The following is a 26917-nucleotide window of genomic DNA, read 5'->3' on the forward strand; positions in this document are numbered from 1 at the left end:
ATATGCTTATCTAACAGTCTCTTGAACTTGACCAACGTATCAGCCTCCACCACCACCCCAGGCAGCACATTCCATGCACCAGCCACTCTCTGGGTGAAAAACCTCCCTCTGACGTCTCCCTAGAACTTTCCACCCATTACCTTATAAAGCCATGCCCTCTCTTATTGAGCATTGGTGCCCTTGGAAAGAGGCACTGGCTGTCCACTCTATCTATTCCTCTTAATATTTTGTATACCTCTATCACGTCTCCCCTCATCCTCCTCCTCTCCAATGAGTAAAGCCCTGGCTCCTTTAGTCTCTCCTCATACTCTCTAATCCAGGCAGCATCCTGGTAAATCTCCTCTGCACCCTTTCCAACGCCTCCACATCCTTCCTATAATGAAGGTATTTGTGGAGAAGAGATGTGGCTGACACCAGGGCAGGAATGGATATTGAATATTCCTGCCTTTCAGTGTTTTAAAAGGGATAGGGATGGGGGGGAGAAGAGGACTTCTTCTATGAGGACTATGTGTCAATATAGCCTTTTTATAATGAGACTATTTGTGGAGAAAATAGCAAGTTAATGTTTCATGTTACGGAGCACTTGCCAGAACTGGAAGAAATTACAACTGAACAACTGGTGTATGTGTGCATGGGTGTCTTTTTTCTTCTGTTCAGTTTCTCTTTCTGCTAGTTCTTTTTAAAATACTGTTCATCTTTGATTCCTTCCATTTCTGATCAAAGCTAACATATCTGTTCTCCCAGATACTGACTGATCAGCTGAGTGTTTGCAAGTGGCTGCCCCCAGAACACTACACAAAAAGATGTATTTCACTGTGTTTCGATGTACATGCGACTAATAAAGATATCTTAATCTTCTATCTTAAAGTTACTGTTGCTGAGACAGTAACATGATGGTTGTCCACTGAGAATGCCAACATTATTTCCAGTCATTTTTAAAAATTCATTCATTGCATTTTCATTCCTTCATTTTCTTAAAAAACACATTAGACACTATAAAACTGTTGTGTTGATGTGATTATGTACAACTATATAAATACAGGTTTAGAAATTCTCTTACATGTAAATGGAGACAGCAGTAGGTCACTAATGATCCCTGCTGCAAACTTTATTGGAGCTGGAAGCCTTGAGTGCAACTGTCCAGGCTTTGTAAATATTTGTGTTTCAAAATGTGTTGCCTGGTCCTGTGTTCCAAGTTTCTGGTGATTATGATGGCTGGATGCCATAGGCTTAATTTGACCTGTACTGTGGCCTGGTGTTGGGATCATTGGAGCTTTGGATGTTTAGAAGGATGGGGCAGTGGGACCTTGCACTGATGATTGAATTGGTTGGTGAGGCATCTGATGCTGGAACTGTTATGATAGTTGGGGAGGGAAGTGCTTGGAGCCTGACACTAATGGATGAGTGGATTGTAGGAAGTGCATGAGATACTGGGACTTTATAGTGATGTTTGTGGTGGGAGGGTGAGTGGGTCTCTGATTAGGAGATCGAGACTAGGGCCTTGGGCATGGGAGTGGCTGGATGTTGTGGGGTCAGTGGCTGGAGGATTGGAAGGTTGTGGCATGTGCTTTTGGGTGGGGAGGGGAAGTCTTGGACGGTGGGGAGTGGGGGTGGGGTTTGTGGGGGAGGGGGAGGGGGAGGAAACTAGAAAGAGATTGGAATTTTGTTGACCAGGGGTAGAAAGCATGTTATACAATTGAATTTCTAGGCATATGCATTGAATAAATTCCTGTTGAAGATATTTCCCCTCCTTTTTCAGGCTTAGCCTTTCAGGAGTACGTCTGCTTCCTACACACTCTCCCTTCCATAGTTCAAACTCCACCATAAGTTCCCTTGACTCAGAGTGCTCCGTTTTCTCATTCCTAGAGGAGGAGATTTATGATGTGGATGGAAAAATTGAAGAGTATTTTGCATATGACAGTAAAGAATGGTAAGTGGGTATATAATAAAATGTACAAGAAGGGGATTCATTTCTGTGTTATGTTGTACACAGTGTGGTTTACAAACAATCAGAATATTTGAGTGACAATCAAACTGATAGTATATCTAACAATAGCTTTATTGCTTTTAGGAATAGGTTCAGATTAATCTTTGCAACTTGAGACTTGTTTCTTCACCAACTTTTCTCAATTTTCATGAAAGGTCATCAATATGAAACATTAAATACATTCTCTCACCATGGTTGCTGCCTGACTTGCTGAGTGTTTTCTGTTTATATTTCTGGTCCAGGTGATCTGAACCAGTGATGATGCACGGTTAGGGAAATATTTCCTTATCAGGATCATTTGTGACCTGCTGTCAAAACTCGGTGGGAGAAGCAATTTTGATTCCCTGCAGCTCCCATCCTCCTCCCTGCTCTGACCTAGCAGCATGAAGCCCAGCATGTTTCAATCTTGTCTCCATTTCCCAGTAAATTGCCCACATAAAACTGGCAGGATATACCAGCTGGTGAGGAGGTTGACTTGGAGTGGAATGTTAACTGGCATGGGAACACTGACAGAAAGTAAAAGGAATACACCTTATCATTCAGGTTCTTATGAGGAAGTGGTCTCAGGAGCATTTCTGATCACAAAGGAGAGTTCACGTGGAGCGCCTGAACTTTCCTTGCAGGATCTGGAAGAGCTCTCTCCTGGCCATTTTAAGGAAATTCAAAAAATTGTTTTAAAAAATAAATTAATTGGGTCCATTCTAGCCCTGGCTGCTTTGAACAACACTAATATCTCATGAGAAGGTGGTGATGAGCTGTGTCCTTAAATTGCCAGTATTGGTGTGTTGAAGGTGCTCCCACAGTGTTGATTGGGAGGGTGTTGTAGGATTTTGATCCAGTGTCAGGGAAATATTTTTAATCAGGATAGTGTGCGATGCAGAGGTGGTGTTTTTTTTTGTGCCCACAGTTCTCCTCCTCGGTTGCAAACATGGTGGTTTGGGAGGTCCTGTTGAAGAGTGAGTTGACACCGTTGATCTTTTTCATTCTTGCAAAAATACAACCCTGCTTTTCTAAACAGACAAGAAGGACACCAGCAGGGAACAGTGAAGTAATTTACAATACAGATTACTCTTCAATGCCATTTTGACTTACTACCTTTTTAACTAATTGTATGAGTCAGCATGCTGGTGGTGGACATTGTGAAAGTTTAAGGCAATTAGTTTCTCCTGGAGTGTGTTGAGCTTTGGGTGTAGTTGGAGTTGTAAGCAGAGAGAGCTCCATTGCATTTCTGATGTGCCTTGCAGCTGATGGAAAGGTTTTGGTGCGTGAGGAGCCAAGCCACTTGCCTCAGGATGCCCAGCTTTGTTTTGATCTATAGCCAAATTATTATATGCTGGTCCAGTTCAGTTTCTGGTAAATGTGTCCTCCTGGGGTGATGATTGTGGGGATTTCAGCAGTGACAGTATTGTTGAATGTCATGGGGAGGTGTTGGATCCTGAGCTTCGCCTGGGGATAACCCACATTGACTTTCCCATTCATGCCAGTAATTAAAGTGGCGATGAGTCCTAATGACATTGAAAACGAATCTGCATTGTAAAGAAGGACTTCACTACTTTCTGCTGGGTGTACTTGTCAGTTTAGAAAAACAGTGCTGTGTTATACCAAGACTGAAAATAATCTATTTTGTTATAGGCAAAAGTTTACTATTTATATTTACTGCATCACATCACTCACTAGCACAACACTCCTCTTTAGAAAACATTCATTGTATCCCTTGGCAGCATTAACTTGTAATTTGAAAATAAACCTAATGAAAATAAACATAGATATGAGTTAAAATGTAGTTAAGAAACAACTCTGGGAACGTGAGCAAAAAATCATCATTTTAAGTTAGAAGTTCCAGTGAATATATGGCTTTGAAGTTAACTTTTCCATCACATTTATTCCAGGATCCAAATTAAGTGATTGTAAACAGAACGATTGGAGTGTGAAGGATTCCTCATTGTCCACATTGATTTGGTTTTATTACTTTGAGACTAGATTGCTAATCTTTTAATCAACTTGCATTCAATATGATAGTAGAAAGTACTTTTAAACAAATTTTTAAACTATGTTTTCAGTCTTAGAAATAAATGGACCCTGACCATTTTATTGTGTTTAATTTTTAAAAAATGTAAAATTGTACGAAGAAACAAATGTACCCATTTAACGAGAACTGTATGCCCCATGTGTTACTTGTAACTCCAATTTGTGGTAGTAACTCTTATCTTTTTCAATATTCTGTTACCCATTTTAGTGCTGCTTCATAAAAGGTGGAATTGAGCAGGATAAAATGTAATATTGTGTTATATATTTTGGTTTTCTTCCTGCTTTTTTTTCCTGACTGAGAACGCTCTGTCCCTCAAGTGACCTGAGTTTAAAAAAATTAGCCCAATTTAGTTAACAGCCAATGGATGCATGAATGTTTATCTAATAGTAATTCTGCATTGTGTTGCCCATTGCAGAATTGCTGGCATTGAGCCATTCACAATGAAGTATGCCCTGGATTTGTATTCGAGAGCTGCGAGTCTGTGACTTGCTGACGCAGTCAGATGCTTAATGTGCCACTGTAGGGGATGAATCTGCGGAATGCCTCCCAAGGTGTCTAAAAATGGACCCACTTTTGCTGGGGATCCACAGCAATACATTGGGGAATTGTTTCTCACATCCTGTGGCCATCACACCAAATTCAGATACCGCATTCATTTCGTTTGGGCCTAGGCAAAAGGGAAAAAGTAATTTTTAAAAAATTAGTTTGCTTTAATTTGATGTTTTTATTTCTCTATGTATGCTTTTATGTGTTCCAATCAACTTTCTGAATTTAAAAATAATATTTTTAATGGATTATTTTTAATAGTTTTAAATGTCTCTGAATGTTGGTAACCACATAAAAACAGAGAATTAGAATAAATGGGTCTTTTTCAGGTTGCAGGAATGTAACTAGGGAGTACTCCAGGGATCAATTCTTGGTCCTCATTTAGTTGCTCATTTTATGTTTTATATATTTATAGATAATATACTGTATTTATGACCTGGAGGTGGGGACAGAGTGTTAGATATCCAAGTTTGCAGCTATCATGAAAATAGAAGGACTTCTTGTCATTGGTTATTGTGATTCTGCAATGGGATATAGATAGTTTTGAGTGAGAGGACAAAAACTTGGCAAATGTAGATTATTGTGGGGAAGTATGAATAAGAGGAATCAAAAAGCAGATTATATTTAAATGGAATGAGACTACAAATGAGTGAAGTGCAGAGAAATCTAGGTGTTCTTGGGCATGAGTCACAGAGCAGAGAGGTGGAACGAGTATTTAAGAAGGCAAATAGCATATTGGTTGGAATTTAGAAATGGGGAAGTTTTGTTACAATTGTACATAGTTTTGGTGAAACCACACCAGGAGTACTGTGCACAGTTTTGGTATCTTTACCTAAGAAAGGATATAGTAGAATTGGAGGCAGTCTAAAGGAGATTCACTAGGGTAATTGCTAGAATGAGAGGATTGTCCTATCAAGAGACTGAACAGGTTGGTTCAGTATTCTTTGGAGTTCAGAAGAATGAGGGGTGATCGTATTGAAACATAAGATTCTAAGGTGGCGTGACAGGGTAGATGTCGAGATATTTTCACTTGTGGGAGAGTCTTGAACAAGGGGAAATTGTTTCAAGATAATGGGGCTGGTCATTTAAAACAGAGGTACATAAAAAAAAACTATTTTCTCAAAGGGTAGTGAATCTGTGTAATTCTTTATCCGAGAGAGTTGTCATTGGAAGTACTTAAAGTGGAGGTTTACAAAGCTCTATGCCAACTTTACCTTCTGCCAAAGCATGTAGGGGATGTTTTTTGGGTGGGAACATTGGACCGTGCCATCTCCGACTTAGCCATTGTTCAGGTCTCACCACTGGACTAGAAGGTCCAGGGAGCTAGGGAGATCACGCTGGGTAGGCAAAGCCATGCAGGAATTGCAGGCAGCCGTTCTAGCTATGGGGCATGCTCCAGCAACACCCAGCCCAATATGGTGAAGTTGATAGGAATAAATGTGAAACAGGTGCTAAAATTTTGGAGTTAGTAACATCAATTCAAAGACAGCAAGATTGATCAGAGTAAACTGGCCCAACCTATTAATAGTTGTTCAGAAAGCATTTAATGTGGTTTAGAATCAATCAGTTTGTGTTTGGTGAAGGGCAAGAATTCTACTTTGCCATTATGTTGCCATTATGTTCGAAAAAGGAAAGTTTTCAGGAGCAATGTTGGCCTCTCAAACTGCTTTAACTATTCTAATTGTAAGTCAAAAATTCACTATATTAATAAAAATTATGCCAACAAAAGGGAACTTTTTTCCTATCTAAATTGTACAGTAAGCTCAGTAAATTGTAGTACTAAATGCCTGTTTATGGAGAAAGGTACCCTCAGGCATGTTAATATTATTGTGCTTCAATTACAGTATTAGTGAAGATGAGAGTTTAGAACAAAAGAAAGTTCAAGTTGCTCGGAGGAGAAATAAACGGGGCATTCCTCCCATTTCTCCCAATGCCTGCATTAAAGATGCTGTATCAGCGGAGATATTTAATGATATCTGGCGAGATGTGATTGATGTATTGGAAGAGCTGATCAGGAAACACTGGGAAAACAACCTTTCAGGTACCAGAGATCAAAGAAACCTTTGAACTGCCTTGACATCGAAACTTTACTGAATTATTTTTGGAAGCATACAACTTAAATTAGTTCATTAATCCAAATTTTTTTTTAAATATATGGTTCAATTTTTTTACTTACAGTCACTTGGGATCTTTACTGGCCTGCCAGGTGACCTGGCCATAGGTTACACAATTCAATCGTGTTTTTCTCCACAGCACTTTTTATTTAATGTTATCCAGCCTGTGCAAAATGCAGCTATATAATTCCATCATTATAAAGTAGATATGAAGATACTAATGCTGCTGATTGTTACTTATTGATAACTCAACATTATTGATTAATATTCATTCATTTTGTTGCTCTGCTCTGAAATAGGTGGACATAAGTGGCATTTTGCTTTATTTCTGTCCACTCAAATCTTTGATTGCTATGAATCTCCTGTATTAAATCATGGACTAAACTAGTCACTGAAAGCCAAAGCTTCTCCCCATTTGAAGCACCCTGTTAATTGGCATAAGAGATCTTTAACTATTGCTGAACAACTGGCACTGAAATAAGCTTCAACAATCGTGAAGTCTTATTTATTGTCAAAGATCTTCTAAAAACATGAATTACATTTTATTCTAGTTTTCTTTGTTTCTTTTTCTCTTCCTTATCCCACGTTTTCACCTTTCTCATTATTTTATTTCTGTATTTGACTGTTCTAAATTGACTCTTCCTGGTTCAGACTTTGTTAGCAGTATTTTCTAACAAGTAACAAGCTCCTCGGTGGCTTGGCTTGTTCAGACAGGTTTCAGATGCTCACTAGGGAGTGATGTGCTGTTTCAATTTCCCTCTGGTGGGCAAAAGTTCTTGAGAATTCAATGGGCAGGGACAAATTTAATCAACGGCGAAGGTCACGTTTTTTAAGGTTTGGGTAATTTATGGCCCAGGTTTCTATCAGTTATTGTCATGATAGGAGGTCCTCATTTTGGTTAACTAAGAACCTGTGTAGATCAGAAAAATGTAGTGATGGATCATGACTGCTTGGATCTTCCTTGTATTGGCTTCAGTGATGCGCAAGTAACACACGTGGGCAGGCACCATATTGTTTTGAAGTTGTATTGTAATTGATAAGATGGGTGTTTTCCTAAACAATTACACAAAGCAATTTTCTAACACCACAAAAGGAAACAGAAGCCTTGTAGTTTTGTATTGTGGAATAATTGTATAAAAAAAAAATTTGGATCATTCATTTAAAGTCTTTGCCTGTCACTTTACGTAACCCGTGAATTCGTTTAACATGTCACCACCAAGTCAATGGCCGAGTCCATTAATCATTCCTATATTTAGCAAACAGGAGACTACTTAAACCTGAATCGTGTAACTGTCAGATTCACAGTGTAAATAAATGACTGGGGAATTGCAACCTACTGAGTGGATGGGCGTGGTGAAGTGTATGTAAGGAATTAAATGCTAGTGGAAATGGCAACACAACCTCAGCTTCCAGTGTAATTGCACTGTAATTCCAGCAATCAGCAACCTGGAATACACTGGCAGTTTCTGTGTGGTGGGGTTGGGGTTGAAGGTTCTGCTTACATTAAGCAATTTAGCATCATTGGAGGTGGACTTCCATGACCTCATCCTGTTGGTCCTTCAGTGACCTGTACGACTGGAAGCGAGGATTCTGACCTGCCCAACGGTGCAAATAGATGACCAGGGATTCAGGCCTGGATTCTTGAAGAATCTATGCTTGCCCAGAATTTATGGACCTCTTTATAAAGAACTATGGCGTCATCTTTTAGGCTTGGTTATGACATTTCTTCATTTAGATTAATGCACCTAACTGTTTTTAGCAATCTGTTGTGGCAGTCAGGTACCTGAGATGCAGCTGTAATGAGGATATATTCAAGGTGGGCAAATACATGGAAAAGCAGTGTAATGTGGATAAGTGTGAAGTTATCCATTTTGTTTAGGAAAAAAGGCAGAGTAATATTTAAGTGGTGATAGACTGGGAAAGGTTGATGTCCAAAAGGATCTGGATGTCCTTGTGCACCAGTCACAGAAAACAAGATGTGCATTTTGCAGCAAGAAGTTAAGAAGGCAAATGATGTGCTGGCCTTCATTGCAAGAGGTTTTGAGTATAGGAACAAGGATTTTTTACTACAAATATAAAGGAGTTGAGTGTGACCATACCTGGAGTATTGTGCACAGTTTTGGTCTCTTTACCCTTCTCATGTGTCATAGAAGGAGTGTAGCAGAGGCTCACCAGACAAATTCCCAGGACGGTGAGACTGTCATATGAGGAGAGATTGAGTCAACTAGGCTTGAATTTACTAGAATTCGGATGAAGGAGAGTAGATGCCATTGCACATGATTCTCAGAGGGCTTGATAGGGTGAATGCAGGGAGGACGTTTCTCTTTGCCGGTGCTTAGAATCTTAGGATAAGGAATAAGACATTTAGGACCGAGTTGAGGGAAATGTCTTCAGTTGGAGGGTGGTGAACCTGTGGAGTTCTTTGCCGCAGAAGACCAAGTCACTGAGAAGGAGATAGACTTCTAGTTATAAAGCAAAATCTAAAGGCATATGGGATGAGCATGGGAGCATGATGTTAAGCTAAAGAATCAGCTATGATCACATGGAATAGTGGAGCAGGCTTGAAGAGCCAAATGGCCTACTCCTGCTGTTTTTCTATGTAGAGTAGTTGTCCTCGAGAGAATTTCTGGCAGGTGGATTTGTAGAATTGTGAGACCATACAGAGGAGGAAAGCAGAGCATTCAGCTTTTTGTGGCTCTGCCAGTTCTTTTTCTTTACGATATTTTTATTAAATCCATGAAAAAAAATACAGAGTACATGCATCAAGAAAGATATTAAAAATACTACTGAATACATTGTGTTAAATCGTACTTGGGATTACAGTACTCTAAATCAATAATCACATATAGTAGTTAGTTAATAAATGAAGAAAAAATTGAAATATTTTATTACAAAAAAAATCTACCCCCACTACCAAAACCCGAAGCTGTTAGATAGAAGAAACAGCAAGGAAAAACCTTAAAAAACATAACAGTGTCAGCTAATATCTGTGTTTTAGTCCCCAAATCAGAGATTTTGAAAATAATTCAAAAAGGGTCCCCACAGGGTTTGAAAGTCTAGGTTAGATTCAAAAACTGAACAGCAAATCTTCTCTAGATTCAAGTATGACATAACATCCCGTAACCATTGAACATGTGTAGGCGGAGTAGCTTCCTTCCATTTAAGCAATACTGCTCTCATGGCTATAAGGGAAATAAAAGCCAGAATATGTAAATCAGAGGCCTTCAAAGTTGTATCTTTTTCTCCAACAATCCCAAATAGTGCAGTCAAAGGATTAAGTTTAAAATTTATTTTAAAAAGTACAGAAAAAGTATGAAAGACCTCTGTCCAATAGTTTTTTAAGACTCTGACACGTCCAAAACATGTGAATTAAGGAAGCCACTCCGTTATTGCATTTATCACAGTAAGGAGATATATCGGAATAAAAACGGGATAGTTTATCTTTAGACAAGTGAGCTCTATGGACCACTTTAAATTGAAGGAGAGAGTGACGAGCACATAATGATGAAGTATTAACCAACTTGAAAATTTCATTCCAAGTTTCCTCGGAAATTGACATCTGCAAATCTTGTTCCCAAGCGTTTTTAATTTTATCTAGCGGCACCTTACTCATTCCTAATAATCTGTCATAAATATTAGATATTGAGCCATCCTGAAAGGGTTCCAAATTAAAAATTACACCTAATAAATTCTTATCAGGACACAAAGGAAAAGAATGTAATTGAGATCGAAGAAAATCTCTAATTTGTAAATATCTAAAAAAAATGAGTTTTTGGTAAATTATACTTGGTAGACAATTGTTCAAACGAAGAAAGGTTTCCTCCAACAAATAGATCCTGAAAACAAGTAATACCTAATTTGTCCCACTCTTTAAAAACTACATCAGTCATAGAAGGTTTAAAAAAGCCAGTTCTTTTAAAGTGCTACCCATTTATCCCCATTCCTCTGTTCCTTCCTCGTGAATCTCTGAATGTATTATTTTCACAGATCCTAATACTTGTATCAAGAGCAATGGTTATAGGGTAAAAATAAGTAAACAAAGGGGTATTTGTGCACCACCAGAATTATGATGGGGCACAAAGTTTCAAGCTAACATGTATTTGCACAGTGTATGTAAAAAAAAAAAATTAGGAACCCCTTAATTTCAATTTAGGAACTCCTTAATTTCAATTTAGGATATGCTTAAGAATCACATTGACATCATTAAAATAGATGTTTAAGGTGGATTTTAAAGCGTCACTGCAATAAAATATTTATAGCTGTGAAGATGTACTGCAATTCATGTATTTTGGTAGCATTAACCAGTTTGTATTAAGCACATTTTAGAACGTCTTTTCATAGAACAGTACACAGGCACAGAATAGGCCCTTTGGCCCACAATGTTGTGCCGACATAGCTATTCCTTCCTGCCTACAGAATGCTGATATCCCTCTACTTTCCCCTCGTTCATGTGCCCATCCAAGCCCTTTTTGAAAGCCCCAATGAGTTTGCCTCCACCACCCCTATCAGACAAACGCATTCCAAGCATCCACCACTCTCTCAGTAAAAACCGTACCCCTCACGTCTGTTCTCAACCTACCCCCTCTCACCCTTAAATGCATGCCCTCTGTTATTGGAAATCTCTCTACAGCTCTCAGGTATTGGTAATTTCATAATTAAATTGAAGCTACAGTTGAAATTTAGAACTTTGCATTGCTGATGATGTTACGTCTTGCCCTCCCATGTAGTGTCCTGGGTAATGATTGCATCTCTTTTGCTTTGTACTTGGCTGCAGGTGAGGTGAAGCAACAGCAACCATGCAGATTGCAATAATGAGGCAAACTGCCTCACATCAATGACTCACGAATTATCATAACAAACTATAGTGTTCCACCATCGAGAGGCTCTGAGGCACGATTCTTGGCACTAGGCACTTCCTCCTTCCACTCTCAGGTACATCATAGTGTTTATTATGCTTCTATTGTAGCTGTGTTCCTTGCATATTATAAAACTACCTTTAAGTTGCGTGATAAGTGCGTGACAGACTTTTAATGGCAATATGAATCACATATCTAATCTCAGTTTTGGTGGCCATGTAGCTTTGTGATTTACCTTGGTGTGACTCAGCTAGGAAAGTGAGAGGTTAATCACGCTTTTCATTCCTGATCCCAATCAAGAGAAGCTTGCTAGAAGTGGGCCTGTGTAACTGTCATTAAGTTACTTGTGGAGTGCAAGAAGGACTGTTTGAGTCCCTCAGCTGTTTACGATCTATATCAGAGCAGATATAATGCATCCAAGTCTGCTGATCACATAAAGCCAGTGGAAAATATAAGAGGATACGAAGCGCATGCAAGCAAGAATAGACAGGTTAATGATGAGTGGACAGGAAAGTAGCAGATGGAGTAAATGTTGGGTATGCAAGATTATTTTCTTTAGAGGTAAAAGGAAAGAACAGAATTGCCAAATAGTATGTATTGCATGCAGTTTTGATCTCTGTAGCTACGGGAGGATAGACTTTGAGGCAGTGCAATGAAGTTACACAAGATTGATTCTTGGGATGAGGGCTTGTCCAATGAGAAGATTGTCAGGCCTGTATGTGCTGGAATTTAGAAAAATAGTTCCTGAGGGAGTTTGATAAGTTAGCTGTAGAGAGATTATTTTCCCTGGTTAGAGAGTCCAGGTGCAGTCACAGGACAGGGGGTTAAAGCTATTCAAGAATGAGTTGAGATACTGGAGATTTAATACAAGTCATTGTTGTTAAGTAGATTTTATAGTGGAAGGTTGCACATACCCCGACGTATTCCCATAAAACATGATCTAGAAATAGGTAGACTAAACTAACCTGTTTATATGACTGGTATTTGCCTTTTTTAAATGGTGGGTTTCAGTCATCTAAGTTAAAATGATTAACACTTTCGTTAAAAGAGTGGAAGTCCTATGAACCCATTTTCATTTACCCAACAAAGGTCGGGGCTGTAATTAAAAGCTTATGAATGACATCTAAGGGTATAAAAACACAAGTGGAACAATAGGGTTGCTAGGGTATTGCAAGGTTATATTGAATGTCTACATCGAAAGTATTTTGGAATAAGTGAGCCCTTTGAAATATAAGAATTGGAAGAACAAAGCATTAATGCAGAGATTAGCATGTTTAAATAGATATCATAAGTGTGCTTTTGGTAATTGGAGATGTATCGATGTGTAACACACAAATGGGATTAAGACCAAGTTACTGAGGTTTTGCATATTCAGAAACAAATAAGAGCAGAAGAGTAATGACTGGAATACTGAAGGAAAGAGAAATAATGGAAACTGAAACTAAATAATTTTCAGTCAAAAGGCATATTTGCTGATAGAAAGGTGCTAAATAACAATTAAAATGCATGTGATTTAGAAGCATAAAGAAATATAGATTTCTAAAATATGGTCACCCTGTAAGATGTAGTAGAAAGGATTGGTTTCAACCTTAGAGGAAATAATCCAACCAGTTTAGCATGACGTTAGGCAATATTTTCAAGATTTCTAAAATGATTGCAACATTGACGGAGCAGATGCGTGGTCCATTTATTCACGCCAGTATCAACTGACTGTGACTCATTGCTGTGGAAAGGCAAGGAAGCAGTTATCTACAGATTGTGGCAGAGAAGAGAGGCAATCAAGGGCATGAAGCAAAGATTGGTGAAGGTTGGCATACAGCATTTTTTTTTGTTTGAAGGATTAATACTAACATGTCATTTGATTTTTTTTTATGGAACTGCCCCCCGAAACTCTTTGCAAATCATGTGAGAATCTCAGTTAGGTATTTAAGCATCTTCCTGCCTGGTCATTATTGACGTGACCACATGGCAGTTACATCAGAAAGGTACGAAGAAGCATTTCCAGACTGAACTAATAATGCAGTAATTCCATGCCTAATAATATTTAGAACATAGAACATTACAGCACTGGACAGGCCATTCGGCCCACGATGTTGTGCCGATTTTTGATGCCGATTTGCACTGAATGTCCCCTTCCTGTGTATCATCCACATCCCTCCATTCCCTTCATATTCAAATATCTAAAAGCCTCTTAAACTCCATCAAATTGCTTGCTTCCACTACTACCCCTGGTAACTCATTCCAGGCACCTACCACTCTCTGCGTTTTTAAAAAAAAACAACTTCTCTCATGTTGCCTTTGTATTTCCCCCCTCTAACCTTAAATTCATGTTCTCTAGTGTATGACATTTCTACCTTGGGGAAAAGAATCTGACTGTCTACGCTATTTATGCCTCTCGTAATTTTAAAAACCTCTATCATGTCTCCCCTCAGCGTCCGACGCTCTAGGGAGGACAACCAAGTTTGTCCAACCTTTCCTTTTTGCTCACACTCTCTACTCCAGGCAGCATCCTGGTAAACCTCTTCTGCACCCTTTCCACAAGTCTCCACGTCCTTCCTATAATGGGGTAACCAGAAACTGCACACAATACTCCAAGTGTGGTCTGACTAAAGTTTTGTATAGCTGCAGCATGACTTCCTTACTCTTCTACTCAGCACTCCTACTAACAAAGGCAAGCATTCCATATGCCTGCTTTATCGCTGTGTCCACTTGCGTAGCCACTTTCAGTGAACTATGGACCTGGACCCCAAGATCCCTCTGTACCTCAATGCTATTGAGGGACCTATCATTGACTGTATACTTTCTCCTTTCAGTTGACCTTCCAAAGTACAACACCTCACACTTGCCCAGATTAAATTCCATCTGCCACTTCTCTGCCCTTATCTGTAACTGATCTATATCCTGCTGTAGTCTTTGATAGCCCTTTACACCGCCCACAACTCCACCAATCTTGCTGTCATCTGCAGACTTGCTAATCCACCCATCTACATTTTCATCCAAGTCATTGATATATATCACAAACCACTGGTCACAGACCTCCAACCAGAATAACAGCCTTCCAACCCTACTCTCTGTTTTCTATGGGCAAGTCAGTTCCAAATCCAAACTTGCAATTCACCCTGGATCCCATACATCTTTATCTTCTGAATCAACCTACCATGAGGGACCTTATCAAGTACCTTTCTAAAGTCCATGTAGATAATATTCACTGCCTTACCCTCATCAAGCAGCATTGTCACCTCCTCAAAAAAACTCAAACAGGTTTGTAAGCCATGCATGCCTCACACAAAGCCATGCTGACTGTCCCTAAGCAGGCCATGCCTTTCCAAATGTGCATAAATCCTATCCCTCAGTATCCTCTCCAATAGCTTCCCTCCACTGACGTGAGGCTCGCTGGCCTACCTGGATTATCTCTATTTCTCTTCTTGAACAAGGCATATTTGCTACTCTACAGTCTTCCAGGACCTCGCCTGTTGCTAGTCAGGACACAAAAAATCTTTGTCAAAGCCCAGCAATCTCCTCGCTTGCTTCTTTCAAAATTCTGGGATATATGCTATCAGGCCCTAGGGACTTATCCACCTTAATGCTTTTCAGAAGACTCAACACTACCTCCTCCTTAATCTGAAAGTGTCCCAGCACATTAGCATGCCCCACTTTGTTTTCACTGTCGTTCAATTCCTTCTCCTTGGTAAATACTGACGCAAAGTATACAGTGGCATGCAAAAGTTCGGGCACCCCTGGTCAAAATTTCTGTTACTGTGAATAGCTAAGCGAGTAGAAGATGACCTGATTTCCAAAAGGCATGAAGATAAATATGACACATTTCTTTAATATTTTAAGCAAGATTACTTTTTTATTTCCATCTTTTACAGTTTCAAAATAACAAAAAAGGAAAAGGGCCCGAAGCAAAAGTTTGGGCACCCTGCGTGGTCAGTACTTAGTAACATCCCCTTTGGCAAGGATCACAGCTTGTAAACGCTTCTGTAGCCAGCTAAGAGTCTTTCAGTTCTTGTTTGGGGGATTTTCACCCATTCTTCCTTACAAAAATCTTCTAGTTCTGTGAGATTCTTTGACCGTCTTGCATGCACAGATTTTCGATGATGTTTAGGTCGGGGGACCGTGAGGGCCATTGGCAAAATCTTCAGCTTGTGCCTCTTGAGGTAGTCCATTGTGGATTTTGAGGCGTGTTTAGGATCGTATCCTGTTGTAGAAGCCATCCTCTTTTCATCTTCAGCTTTTTACAGATGGTGTGATATTTGTTTCCAGAATTTGCTGGTATTTAATTGAATTCATTCTTCCCTTTACCTGTGAAATGTTCCCCTTGCCACTGCTGCAACATAAGCCTAAAGCATGATTGATCCACCCCGTGCTTAACAGTTGGAGAGGTGTTCTTTCATGAAATTCTGCACCCTTTTTTCTCCAAACATACCTTTGCTCATTGCAGCCAGAAAGTTCCTATTTTAAATTCATCAGTCCACAGGACTTGTTTCCAAACTGTATCAGGCTTGTTTAGATGTTCCTTTGCAAACTTCTGACGCTGAATTTTGTGGTGAGGATGCAGGAAAGTTTGGAGAAAAAAGGGTGCAGAATTTCATGAAAAGAACACCTCTCCAACTGTTAAGCACAGGGGTGGATCAATCATGCTTTGGGCTTGTGTTGCAGCCAGTGGCACGGAGAACTTTCACTGGTGAAGGGAAGAATGAATTCAATTAAATACCAGCAAATTCTGGAAGCAAACATCACACCATCTGTAAAGAAGCTGAAGATGAAAAGAGGATGGCTTCTACAACAGTGATAACGATCCTAAACACACCTCAAAATCCACAATGGACTACCTCAAGAGGCACAAGCTGAAGGTTTTGCCATGGCCCTCACAGTCCCCTGACCTAAACATCATCAAAATCTGTGGATAGACCTCAAAAGAGCAGTGCATGCAAGACGGCCGAAGAATCTCACAGAACTGGAAGATTTTTGCAAGGAAGAATGGGCAAAAATCCCCAAACAAGAATTGAAAGACTCTTAGCTGGCTACAGAAAGCATTTACAAGCTGTGATACTTGCCAAAGGGGGTGCTACTAAGTACTGATCATGCAGGGTGCCCAACTTTTGCTTTGGGCTCTTTCCTTTATTGTTATTTGAAACTGTAAAAGATGGAAATAAAAAAAGGAATCTTGCTTAAAATATTAAAGAAATTTGTCATCTTTATGCCTTTTGGAAATCAGGTCATCTTTTAATCGCTTAGCTATTCACAGTAATAGAAATTTTGACCGGGGTGCCCAAACTTTTGCATGCCACTGTACAAAACTAGGTCCAGTATGTTGTCTCCTTCAGTTGGACTCTCCACATATTGTTTCAAGAATTCCTCTTGGAAGAAATTCAGCCCCATCTAAGCTTGTAGAAAGGAAGTTCCAGTCAATACTTGAAGTCCCAGTCCCCCACAATGACAACCCTGTTGCTTCTGCACCTTTCCATGGTCTGTCTACCTATCTGTTCTTCCACATCTCAGTGGCTATTTGGGGGGCCTATAGTATAATCCCATCAGAGTAATTGCACCTATCCTATTTCTGAGCTCCACCCAATTTCCTGACTTATTGACAGAGCATAACACAAAATGATGCAGTTCTTTGAGGATAATATATACTTTAAGTACTTTACTATGCTTTTCTAACTTTCATAAAATATTTAAAATACAGTGTAAAAGCAAAGATGGAGGAGAAAGTTGAAAGTCAGACTAATGAACTAATTCATAACAGGAAACAGAGAAGCTTTATGTATCACAAAAGATATACCTTATTCCCCAAATGCTTCTGTGGTCCCATGGTCCTTGACTCGTGCTCTCGTTAACAAGAAGTTAATATGTCATGAGTTTCCTTTCTGGGTGGCCTGAATCTACTTTTCTGGATATTGTGTGCCACACTTTTTGTTGTTTTTTTTTACTATGGAATCAAACTGAAAATACTTCAGCAGCTGGAAAATTGAGAGAGTAATGGGAAAGACTAGAAACAATTAGCAGAACGAGAATACGTCAGTGAGAATACAATGTAGGGCTAATGTTTCCTGTTAGTTAGCTTTTACTAGAAACCTTTTTTTGGAATTTGAGGACAAGGAGAAGGAAGCCCATCATAGGTCCTGAGTAAATGGAGTGGGGGGATGGTGAAAATAGAAGAAGTTGGGCTGGCAGGACTAGGTAAGTAACCCTGTTTACTGTGTGGATGGAATCCTTGTGTAAGGAAAGAAATAATGCTTTTAAAGCTCTGATGTGAAAGGTGGTATCACATGAACAAATGTAAAGAATCAGAAACTAGGAGAAGGGAATGAAATGGAGGCACAGTAGACTGCAGATGCTGGAATCTGGAGTGCAACACAACAGACCGCAGATGCTGGAGAACTGGTCCTGATGAAGGGTCTCGACCCGAAACGTCGACTGTCTGTTTCCCTTCATAGATACTGCCTGACCCTCTAGTTCCTCTAGGCATCTTGTGTGTTGCTGAAGGGAATGAACTTGCAAGGAAGAGATTGGGAATGACCCCTTCACAAGTTATTAATGAGTACGTCTCACCTATGTCCTACAACCATTGCTTAAAATTGTTATATCTAAATGATCACTCTTCCTTGAAGCTCGAATCAACTGTTCCTTTTAGTAGAGCAGTTCTGAATCCATATGCTTCTGTTTTATCTGATTTTTCTTTAACTTGATGGCTTTGAGTTAGGCTGCTTGTTAGCCAGAGGCTCCATGGAAAACAAATGCCAGCTGCATGTCTGGGTAAGCTTGTTCCTGACTTCCCCACATCTACATTTGCAAAGTGGGAGTCAGGAGAAAGCAGCTGATCTCCTGTCTCTTTTGACGCACCCAGCACTGCATTCAAGAACAGAGCTTGGATGTGCTGAGGGCCCAAATGCAGTTTGCATCATCGACCTAGATTTAAAAGATCGTAGGTAACCGGTATGATATTTTTTTCCTTTGTTTTATTTAATCATAATGTTTTGTATCATTTCAATGACTTAAGTGTACTTTAAGTACCTTTATTTTTTAATGTTATTATTTTTAAGTGTCTCTAATTATCAGAGGCATTTAAAACAATTAAAAAGATCTTTGACTTTGAGCTGGTAGAAAGGCTATCACAGCAGGCCAAGGTTAGCCTCAATTGAGGCTTAGTTGCTCCTTGTGATCTGTTGTGTTTGCTGGGACAGCCTTGGCAATAAGACCTGGAGGGCAATATGGGCTTGTGGGGCCAGGAAAAGTAAATGCAGCCTCAGGATGATCTGGCCACACTGCTATGAGTCCTATCACTTCTAAGCTTGGATTTGATTTGGCATTTCTGTCAACTTAATATTCTCAAGGAGAAAACAATTCAGCAGAAGGGAGGAAAACTATTTAGAAGAAAGTTAATAGAATAAACAGGTCCCAATATTAAATAATTGCTTAGGACAAATAACAGATAAAAAGCTAAGATAGCAATAAACTGAATTACTAGATAAGGAACAGATGATGAAACGGCTTAAATATTTAAAAAAAAATTTACTATTTTAAAGTGGATAAGTAGCTAAATTTTAATGCTCAATTTAAACTTCTCATTTCTGATAACTGTAATCTAGTTCTCCTGCTAAAATTTGGATATAATAAACTGATAAGTAACTGGCAGTCACATTGATGTTAAGTAGACCATTTATCATACCTTCTAGGCTCATCGTATGGCAAACACTTATCGTATGATTTAATGGTGTCATGACCATTCAAGCCAAACCACTTCAGCAGAGACATACAGGATTACCTGAAAAAGCACAGTAAGTAGTGGAATAAGATAGAATGTCAGCAGAAGATTGTTAATTGTGGTGTGAAATGGCTGTGAGTAATTACTCTTTTAACATTAATGAATATTCTTTTGACATTTGTGCTATTCCATGAGTGAGAAGGCAGATTGGGTAAACCATTACTCTATGACTCTGAAAAATGTAATTCCATACCAGGAGATGATTGAGTGGCAAGAAAGTAGCAATTTATTCATGTGATGTTTTCTTCATTTCTTTTCTTCCCATAGCTCTTTCACCTCTCAACTTTGCCCTTCTATGCATATCACCTCAGAATCCATTTCTTGCACCAAGTTTCCAGCCAACTCGTATAAACCTTTTCTGCTCTGTCTTTTTTTTTCCACTTGTCTCTATGAAGTACAGTGGGAATTTTTTGTACATTAAAAGTGCTATATAAATGTAGACTCTTTTTGTTCTTTCTGGAGGATTTGGTTGATTCTTCAAAAGAATCATGAAAAAATATGGGTCTTAACACACCATGGTACTGCTGCATGTTAATAAATCAGTAAAAGGTCAATGGTTTAATTCCAAATTTAGGTGAGATATTTAAAGTCCTATAAATCTTAATACTCCATGGAATGGATAAAACTGACCTTTTATTTAAAAAAAATAAATATTAACTTCCATACAAAATCTTTGAGAAAGCACCAGTCAGTTTGAAAATAATGAATAGAGTAAAATTAGTTTGCATTTTCAGAGGAATTACTTACAGTAAATAGGCTTCAGAGTGTCACAAAAGAAGTATAGATTATTAAGTTTAAAATTAGTTATGAAGGAATAACTTGGATCTTGAATTGTGATTACTTCATTATTTAGTTAGATGCTTTATCACTTCCAAACACTTCACTGAAATTGTATTTTAGGCATGTAGTTAACTAAAAGAAGAAAAATAGACAAGATTTATTCTTCATTCCTAGTGCGTAATATGTGGATCTTGGTGCAATGATATTGATTATTGGAGTTTCATAGAAAGAGAGTGACTTAATGTGAGAGCTGAAATAATCCAAAGTAAGAAAGTTAGAGGGAAATTAAAGTAATGGAAAAACAAAATATTGCAGATGGTGAAAGTCTAAATAAAAATGGAAAATACTGAAAATGCAAATCAGATCAGGTTGGTGAGTATGTTTGTTTTTGTACAGTTGGGATATTTCTGGATAATATAAAATTTAATTTCTCATAGTGATATTCTTGCCTTAATTTTTTTTCCACACTTCTGATTTTCTTCAATTTCCTCCTAGGTATGTACTTTAGTGGAGCTTTACTCATTTGGCCTATAATGCATTGCCGTGTGTGTCTTGTGTTAGGCTGTATGCCAGCCTTTTCCCCACAGCTGGCACTGAAATCTCATTGTATTCAATAAAACTGCAATATATCCCTATCTCAAATGCTTTGCCAGCAGAACAAGCCATTTTAACTGAGTAAAAAGACATTGTGCACTTTTATTGGGAAAAAAAAATTATTGTATCATTGACAGCCATTCTTAGTCCCTGTTAAATTCTGGGCTGTATTGTTGCATACACCCAAAGAAAGAGCAGAGTGCCTTTCATTCAGATATGTTTTAACACAAACTGCCATTTTAATATGGATGCAACTAAATGCACATTTCATTGCCCCATAATCGCCTATATATGATAAATAAATCATGTGGATCAGTGTTAAATTAACATGAATTTTGTAATCCTGACTAACAATGTAACCCTGTTGCATTAAATTTTGCAGCATTTTTAAAGTTGATGCTACTCTGTTGGCCCTTGCGTCAAAGACTGCTTGAATGTAGGTTGCAAGGATTATAATTTTAGTGAAAGGAAGAATCTGGTAGTCCATGGTGATGATGGAAATGTCCTTGAAAACCTATGGCACATTTCACTAGTGGATTATAATGAGAGAATCTTGTGAACTAATAATCCAACAAAAAGTCTTGAGAACCAGAACATTATATGGCACTGGGAAATTTAAAAGGACTTGAGTCTTTCATAAACTCGGTCAAGAGTTTATTTGGAAAAAAAGATAATTCATTTACCATAGAATATGCCAGTAGGTTAATGATTTGCAGTCAGATGATAAGTTTATTCAACATTAAGTGAGATACATATTAGCTCAATTAAGACACTGGTAATCTAAAGGCTTGGGCTCGTAACCTTTTGGAGCATAAGTTCAAATCCATGGGGGTAGTGTTGAAAAATTTGAATTTTGGGGAAAAAAAAAAGCTAGTATTTAACACAAAGTGACTGTGAAGTTTATAGGTGGTTACAAAAACACAGCTAGGTTACTAATGGCCTTTAGAGAAAGAAACCTGCTGTGCTTGTTTGGTTTGGCTCCAGGTCCACAATTTTTATGTGTAACTGCTGTTTAAAGAAAACCACCAACCCTATACCAACACTGACTCAGGTTGTCCATATCTCCCAGTGCCTCACTATATCCTCATCCAGACTCGCAATCCCATCTAGTTTAGTACTATCAGCAAACTTGGAAATGTGACATCTGGTTCCCTCTCAGCTAAATTGTTGATATAGATTGTGAATAGCTGGGGCCAAGCACTGATCTTTGTGGAATACCACTTGTCACAGCCTGCCAACCTGAGATGGATCAGTTTATTGCCACACCTTCCTTTATGTCAAATATCCTAGTAAAATACAAGGTCCTCCACTTTGGTGCAACAAACAGAAAGCAGGGTGTTTTTGTTTTTAATGGTGACAGACTGGACAATGTTCTTTTCAAAGGGGTTCTAGGTGTGCTTGTACATCAGGTCAATGAAAACCAATATGCAGCTGAAACAAGCAATTAACAAGGCAGCATATGATAGCTTTATTATGAGGGGGTTTGAATATAGGAACAAGGAGATCTTATTGAATTTGTGTGGGGTCTTGGTGAGATCATACCTGGAGTGTTGTGTACTTGATGTACTTACCACAGGGGGGCATATAAGGATTTCATTAAGTTTGTTCCAGAGATGATAGGTTTGCTAAATGGTGAGAGATTAAGCAGACTGGGATTGTCTTTTGAGTTTAGAAGAATGAGAAGGGATTTCGTTAAAACTTACAGAATTCTAATAGGGCTTGACAGGATGGATACAGGGAGGATGTTTTCTCTGGCTGATGAGTCTAGAACTGAGGGTCAATTATCTAAGAATAAGGGTTAGGCTGGTTAAGAGTGAGATGAGGAGAAATTTCTTCAGCCAGAGACTGGTAAGTCTTTGGAATTCTCTATGTTGAAGGGTCGCAAAGGCTTGGTCATAATGGAGGATGATAGATTTCTACATGTTAGGAGAATCAAGGGATATAAGAATGGAGCTGAAGTAGATCAACCATCAGCTTGATGAATGGTGGAGCAGGCTTGAAGGGTTGGATGGCTACTGCTGCTCCTGTTTCTTATGCTCCATGTTCTTTGTAATTCAGCCCCCAGGAGATAAATGATATGATTCCATTGTCTTATTAATTGTGTTTGTACCTGTCCAGTAGTCTTAAATGATTTATGTATTTTGACTCCCACATCTCACTGCTCCTGCTATTTAGTAAATACTTCAATTTATCTTTCTAACATCTAGAGTTGTCCACATTAAATGCCTCTGCTGTAATTTTACCCATTCAATCTGTCTGTATCTCTTTGCAACATCCTGATTTCCTCTGCACCGCTCCTTCTTAAATTACTGTTGGATTTTGTTTATTCAAGAGAGGCCACTGGAAGGATAATAAAGTTCCCTAAAGTGGGGAATTAGATGGTGGAATGGGGTAAAAATTCATTTTAATCACTTGGATTGAGAGGACACATTTGATACTTTCTTATTATGTATTTTCTTCTGATGGGAGTTGACAAGGATCATCTGTCAAATGTGATCTACATCTTTTTTTGTTTCCATGTTAAGTTGTGACCAAGATGAAAAACAGCTAAGTACAGGCTCCAGTATTTTGTCTACCACAAGAAATCGCATGGGACGAACTGCAGAGCACAGTGTTCTCTCAGCATCTCGCATCATTCAGGCATCTTCAAGAAAGACAGTGACACAACGAAAGCTGCCATCACTTAGTTCAGAACTGCTAAAGTTGAAAGCTGCCAATGTCTACAGTGATGAGATTCTTAGGGGAACTAAATTGTGAGTGGCAACTGGAGAACACCATGGAAACTACTTGTGGTTGAGTTGTAATGGCACAAAATTGATTACTATTAATTTCATATGCATAGAATATATATTTATATAACATCACATCTATAATGGTACATTTCAAATACCTTTTTTGTAGCAATCCAATGTGCACTCTGCTAGGTCTTGCCAAATCACAGATGAATGAATTATCAGATAAAACTATTGGCCACGTTGAAATATTGGTCAGAGCATGAGGAAACTGTTCACATAGTGGGCAGGAAGGCTGGGCCTTGGCTTAACATGTCATGTAAATAATGGCACTCCTAAATATGCAGTACTTCTCATTAGTTTTCTAGAATGTCAGCTATGATTACGTAATCAAGTTCTGCACGAGAGATAAAAGGTGTCAATTGAGTTGAGCTGATATAAGCACACTCGTCAATTAATTTCCATTCCAAATTATAATATATTTTAACTATGTAATTGTGTTAGTAACGATACAATTGATGATCTAGACTTTACAGTAGTGGTGATGAGGCTGTTCCATTATTATTAACAAAAAAAAATAGCGACTTCTGGCATCCGTTCGTGCACAGTTAAACATAGAAGTCTGAAAATTGCTGTCAGTGATACCCTGCTCCTCCAAAAAGTTGCAGTCCTTTGCCAATGGAATCAAAATAGAAATTTCTGATTTATTATGAACAAGTTAATTTCCTGCTATTCCCACTCTAATGACCAATGAAGGAATTAACTCTGCTTGATCACGAGTAACTGAATTTTAATGGACTGCTGAACAATCTCTCTTGCACTGAAACTTTTTTCAGGAGTGGAGTCCTATCCTTTTTTTTATTGTTCAATAAGTGTTTATTTTCTGATATTTCAGTTTATCTGTTAATACCAAATTCTTAATTTTGTTTGTTTGCACAATGATTTACATCTCATACATTTTACTTCCAACTTTGCCCTTCTGCGAGAATTATTCACCCTGATTGGTTGATCACTTGCTTCATTGCATGCTTTTGTTCCTGGGTCTTACAGTGTCCTTTGTAGAAGGTCCTAATTCAAACTAATGTTGGAACGGAGAGGGCCGGTGCTCTAGATACTAATATAAGTATAGAGAGCCATATGTGGGCAGCTGGATTGATCTTTAACACACTTGTGGATCTATTAATTTTTCAAATTTTCTTTCTTAGTAAAGATATAAAATAGGAGGAGTAGGCCATTCACCCCCTCAGGCCCACTCTACTATTCAATACAATCATGGTTGATCATCCACTTCAATACTCTGCCACCTCCTTGCCCTTGATCCCTTTAGCATTAAGAAATGTATCTGCCTCCTTTTTGGATGTATTCAATGCCTTGGCTACTTCCTTCAGTGGTAGAGAATTCCAAAAGTTCACCACCCCAGGTTGAAAACATTTCTCCTGATCTTAAATCCTGTTTTAAATGGCATTTGATGCATCTTGAAGCTGTAACCTCGTATCTCAAGACATCAGGAACATCCTGATAGGGTGGCACGGTAGCGTAGCGGTTAGCATAACACTATTACCGCGCCAGTGATCAGGGTTCAATTTCCACCGCTGTCTGTAAGGAGTTTGTACGTTCTCCCTGTGTCTGCGTGGGTTTCCTCCAAGTGCTTTGGTTTCCTCCCACATTCCAAATACATCCAGGTTAGTAGGTTAACATGGGTGTAATGGGGTGGCGGGGGCTTGTTGGGCCGGGAGGGCCTATGACCGTGCTGTATAAATAAAGTTTTAAAAGTTTTAGTGTTAATCTGTTCCACCAGAGTACAACAATTCCAGTTGTTTTATGTTTTCCAAACCACCCAAAAAACTTTTCAAAGGGTTTTTCAGGGAGGTTCATCAGTCATATTGTCAGCACATGTTAAATTCACCCTCCTTTAATTTTAGAATTTTCTATCGAATGTCTCGCAGTCATTGTGACCCATGACCCATCTGTTTGTTTGAAAATACTGTTATCCTCTGTAAAGATTCATGGTGATGTGAAATTGTTGATTTTATCTCAACTTCAGCATACTGTTAAACAGAAGCAGCAAATTAGTGAAGGCTCACAAATATGCCACAACAAAGCTTATCTTTAACCATATAACTGCGTAATAAAATGTCAAATATTTCACATTCCATATTCCCCTTATCTTAATTACTTTAATGAGTTATATTGTGCAAAATATAATCTTTGAGAAAGCAGTTTGAATATTTTATGTATCTAAATAGAAAATATTATACAAATGTTAGGGTAAAGGTTATGATTATGGTAGTGACCAAAAACACTACTAGACATATTGAAACATACAAGTGCACAGTCTCATGAAATTAACTTTCATTTCCCATTCAAAATCTCAGAACTGAAGGATATGACTCAATGCCATAGTCCTCAACATTCACTGGCTAAAAAAAATGCTAATTATTACGCAAGAGCCATTGGGCATACCAAAATATTCTTTCCACTTCCCTTGCAGTACAAATGCTTCTACAACCTACAAGAGTTCTCAGTATGTTGAAGTAATTGCAAAAGCCCACAGTGGTGCACGACATCAAGTATATCAACACTTTACACTAAAGAGGTAAGATTAAATAATATTAGATTATACCTGTACTTTGTCCTTAATTTGAGAACTATACCTTAGCCAAATGATCAACTAGCATTATGTAATTTTGAAGGAAAGATTTGGAAGGTGAGTTTGGTTTGAAGTACAGAACAACTTGTCCCTCTTTTGTCTGTACAAAACTTCTTATTTTATGATTCCTTGATTTTTGTTCTATGCTACTGTCTAGAAGTTCATTCACTGTGGGCAGTGTTATGCACATTGCATTTCAGAGTACAATTTGATGAATTGCTGACAGGTATATGAATAAATTTAGATATATAAATACAAGCAGAGATATTATCCCTTTGGGGTTGACCAGTGCATAATACCAGGGAAATACTAGAGGATGATACTAAACCAGTTTGCTGTCACCTCTGAGATTCTCCTTCAGCATGCCCTCTGGTTAGTGCAACATCATTTATTAATAATGTCCCCCTTTAGTTATAATGTGCATGGTTACTTTCTTATATTTTAATTTCAAATATCATAGTTCAACTTTCTTCCAAATATTGTCCAGGTTTACTTGCAATTGCTCAATTATTTTCTTTCCAACTTCACCTCACCTGCTTCCATCAGCCCATTGCCCACACACCTATCCACTTGTGTTTCTTTTCCCTTGGCCTACCTTCCCCCTTCACTCCCCCACCTGGCTCTATCTGCCCGTCAAACCCCCATCTCACCTGGTTTCACCTATCACCTACCAGCTGCTGTCTCACCCCTCCCATTCACCTCTTTATACTGGCTATCTTCCCTCTACACTCTCAGTCCTGATGTAGAGTCTTGGCCTGAAATGTTTACAATTCTTTTACCTCCACAGATGCTGCTTTTCCCATTGAGTTCCTCCAGCAGTTTGTTTTCATTTCCCTCCTCTGCTATTTCTGCCTCTCT

At 38.6% G+C, this 26917-nt stretch overlaps 1 protein-coding gene across 1 annotated transcript in view; it reads left to right on the forward strand.

Moving 5' to 3' along the window:
- Positions 1-26917, forward strand: part of LOC127580971 (protein FAM149A-like) — an 83378-nt gene that overhangs the window by 43770 nt on the left and 12691 nt on the right. The window contains exons 6-10 of the mRNA XM_052034983.1: positions 1760-1930; positions 6407-6603; positions 6741-6768; positions 23203-23430; positions 25901-26005. Coding sequence (XP_051890943.1) covers positions 1760-1930; positions 6407-6603; positions 6741-6768; positions 23203-23430; positions 25901-26005 — 729 coding nt within the window. The remainder of the gene's footprint in view (positions 1-1759; positions 1931-6406; positions 6604-6740; positions 6769-23202; positions 23431-25900; positions 26006-26917) is intronic.

This window comes from Pristis pectinata, chromosome 2 (assembly GCF_009764475.1).
Source record: "Pristis pectinata isolate sPriPec2 chromosome 2, sPriPec2.1.pri, whole genome shotgun sequence".
Taxonomy (NCBI): Eukaryota; Metazoa; Chordata; class Chondrichthyes; order Rhinopristiformes; family Pristidae; genus Pristis; species Pristis pectinata.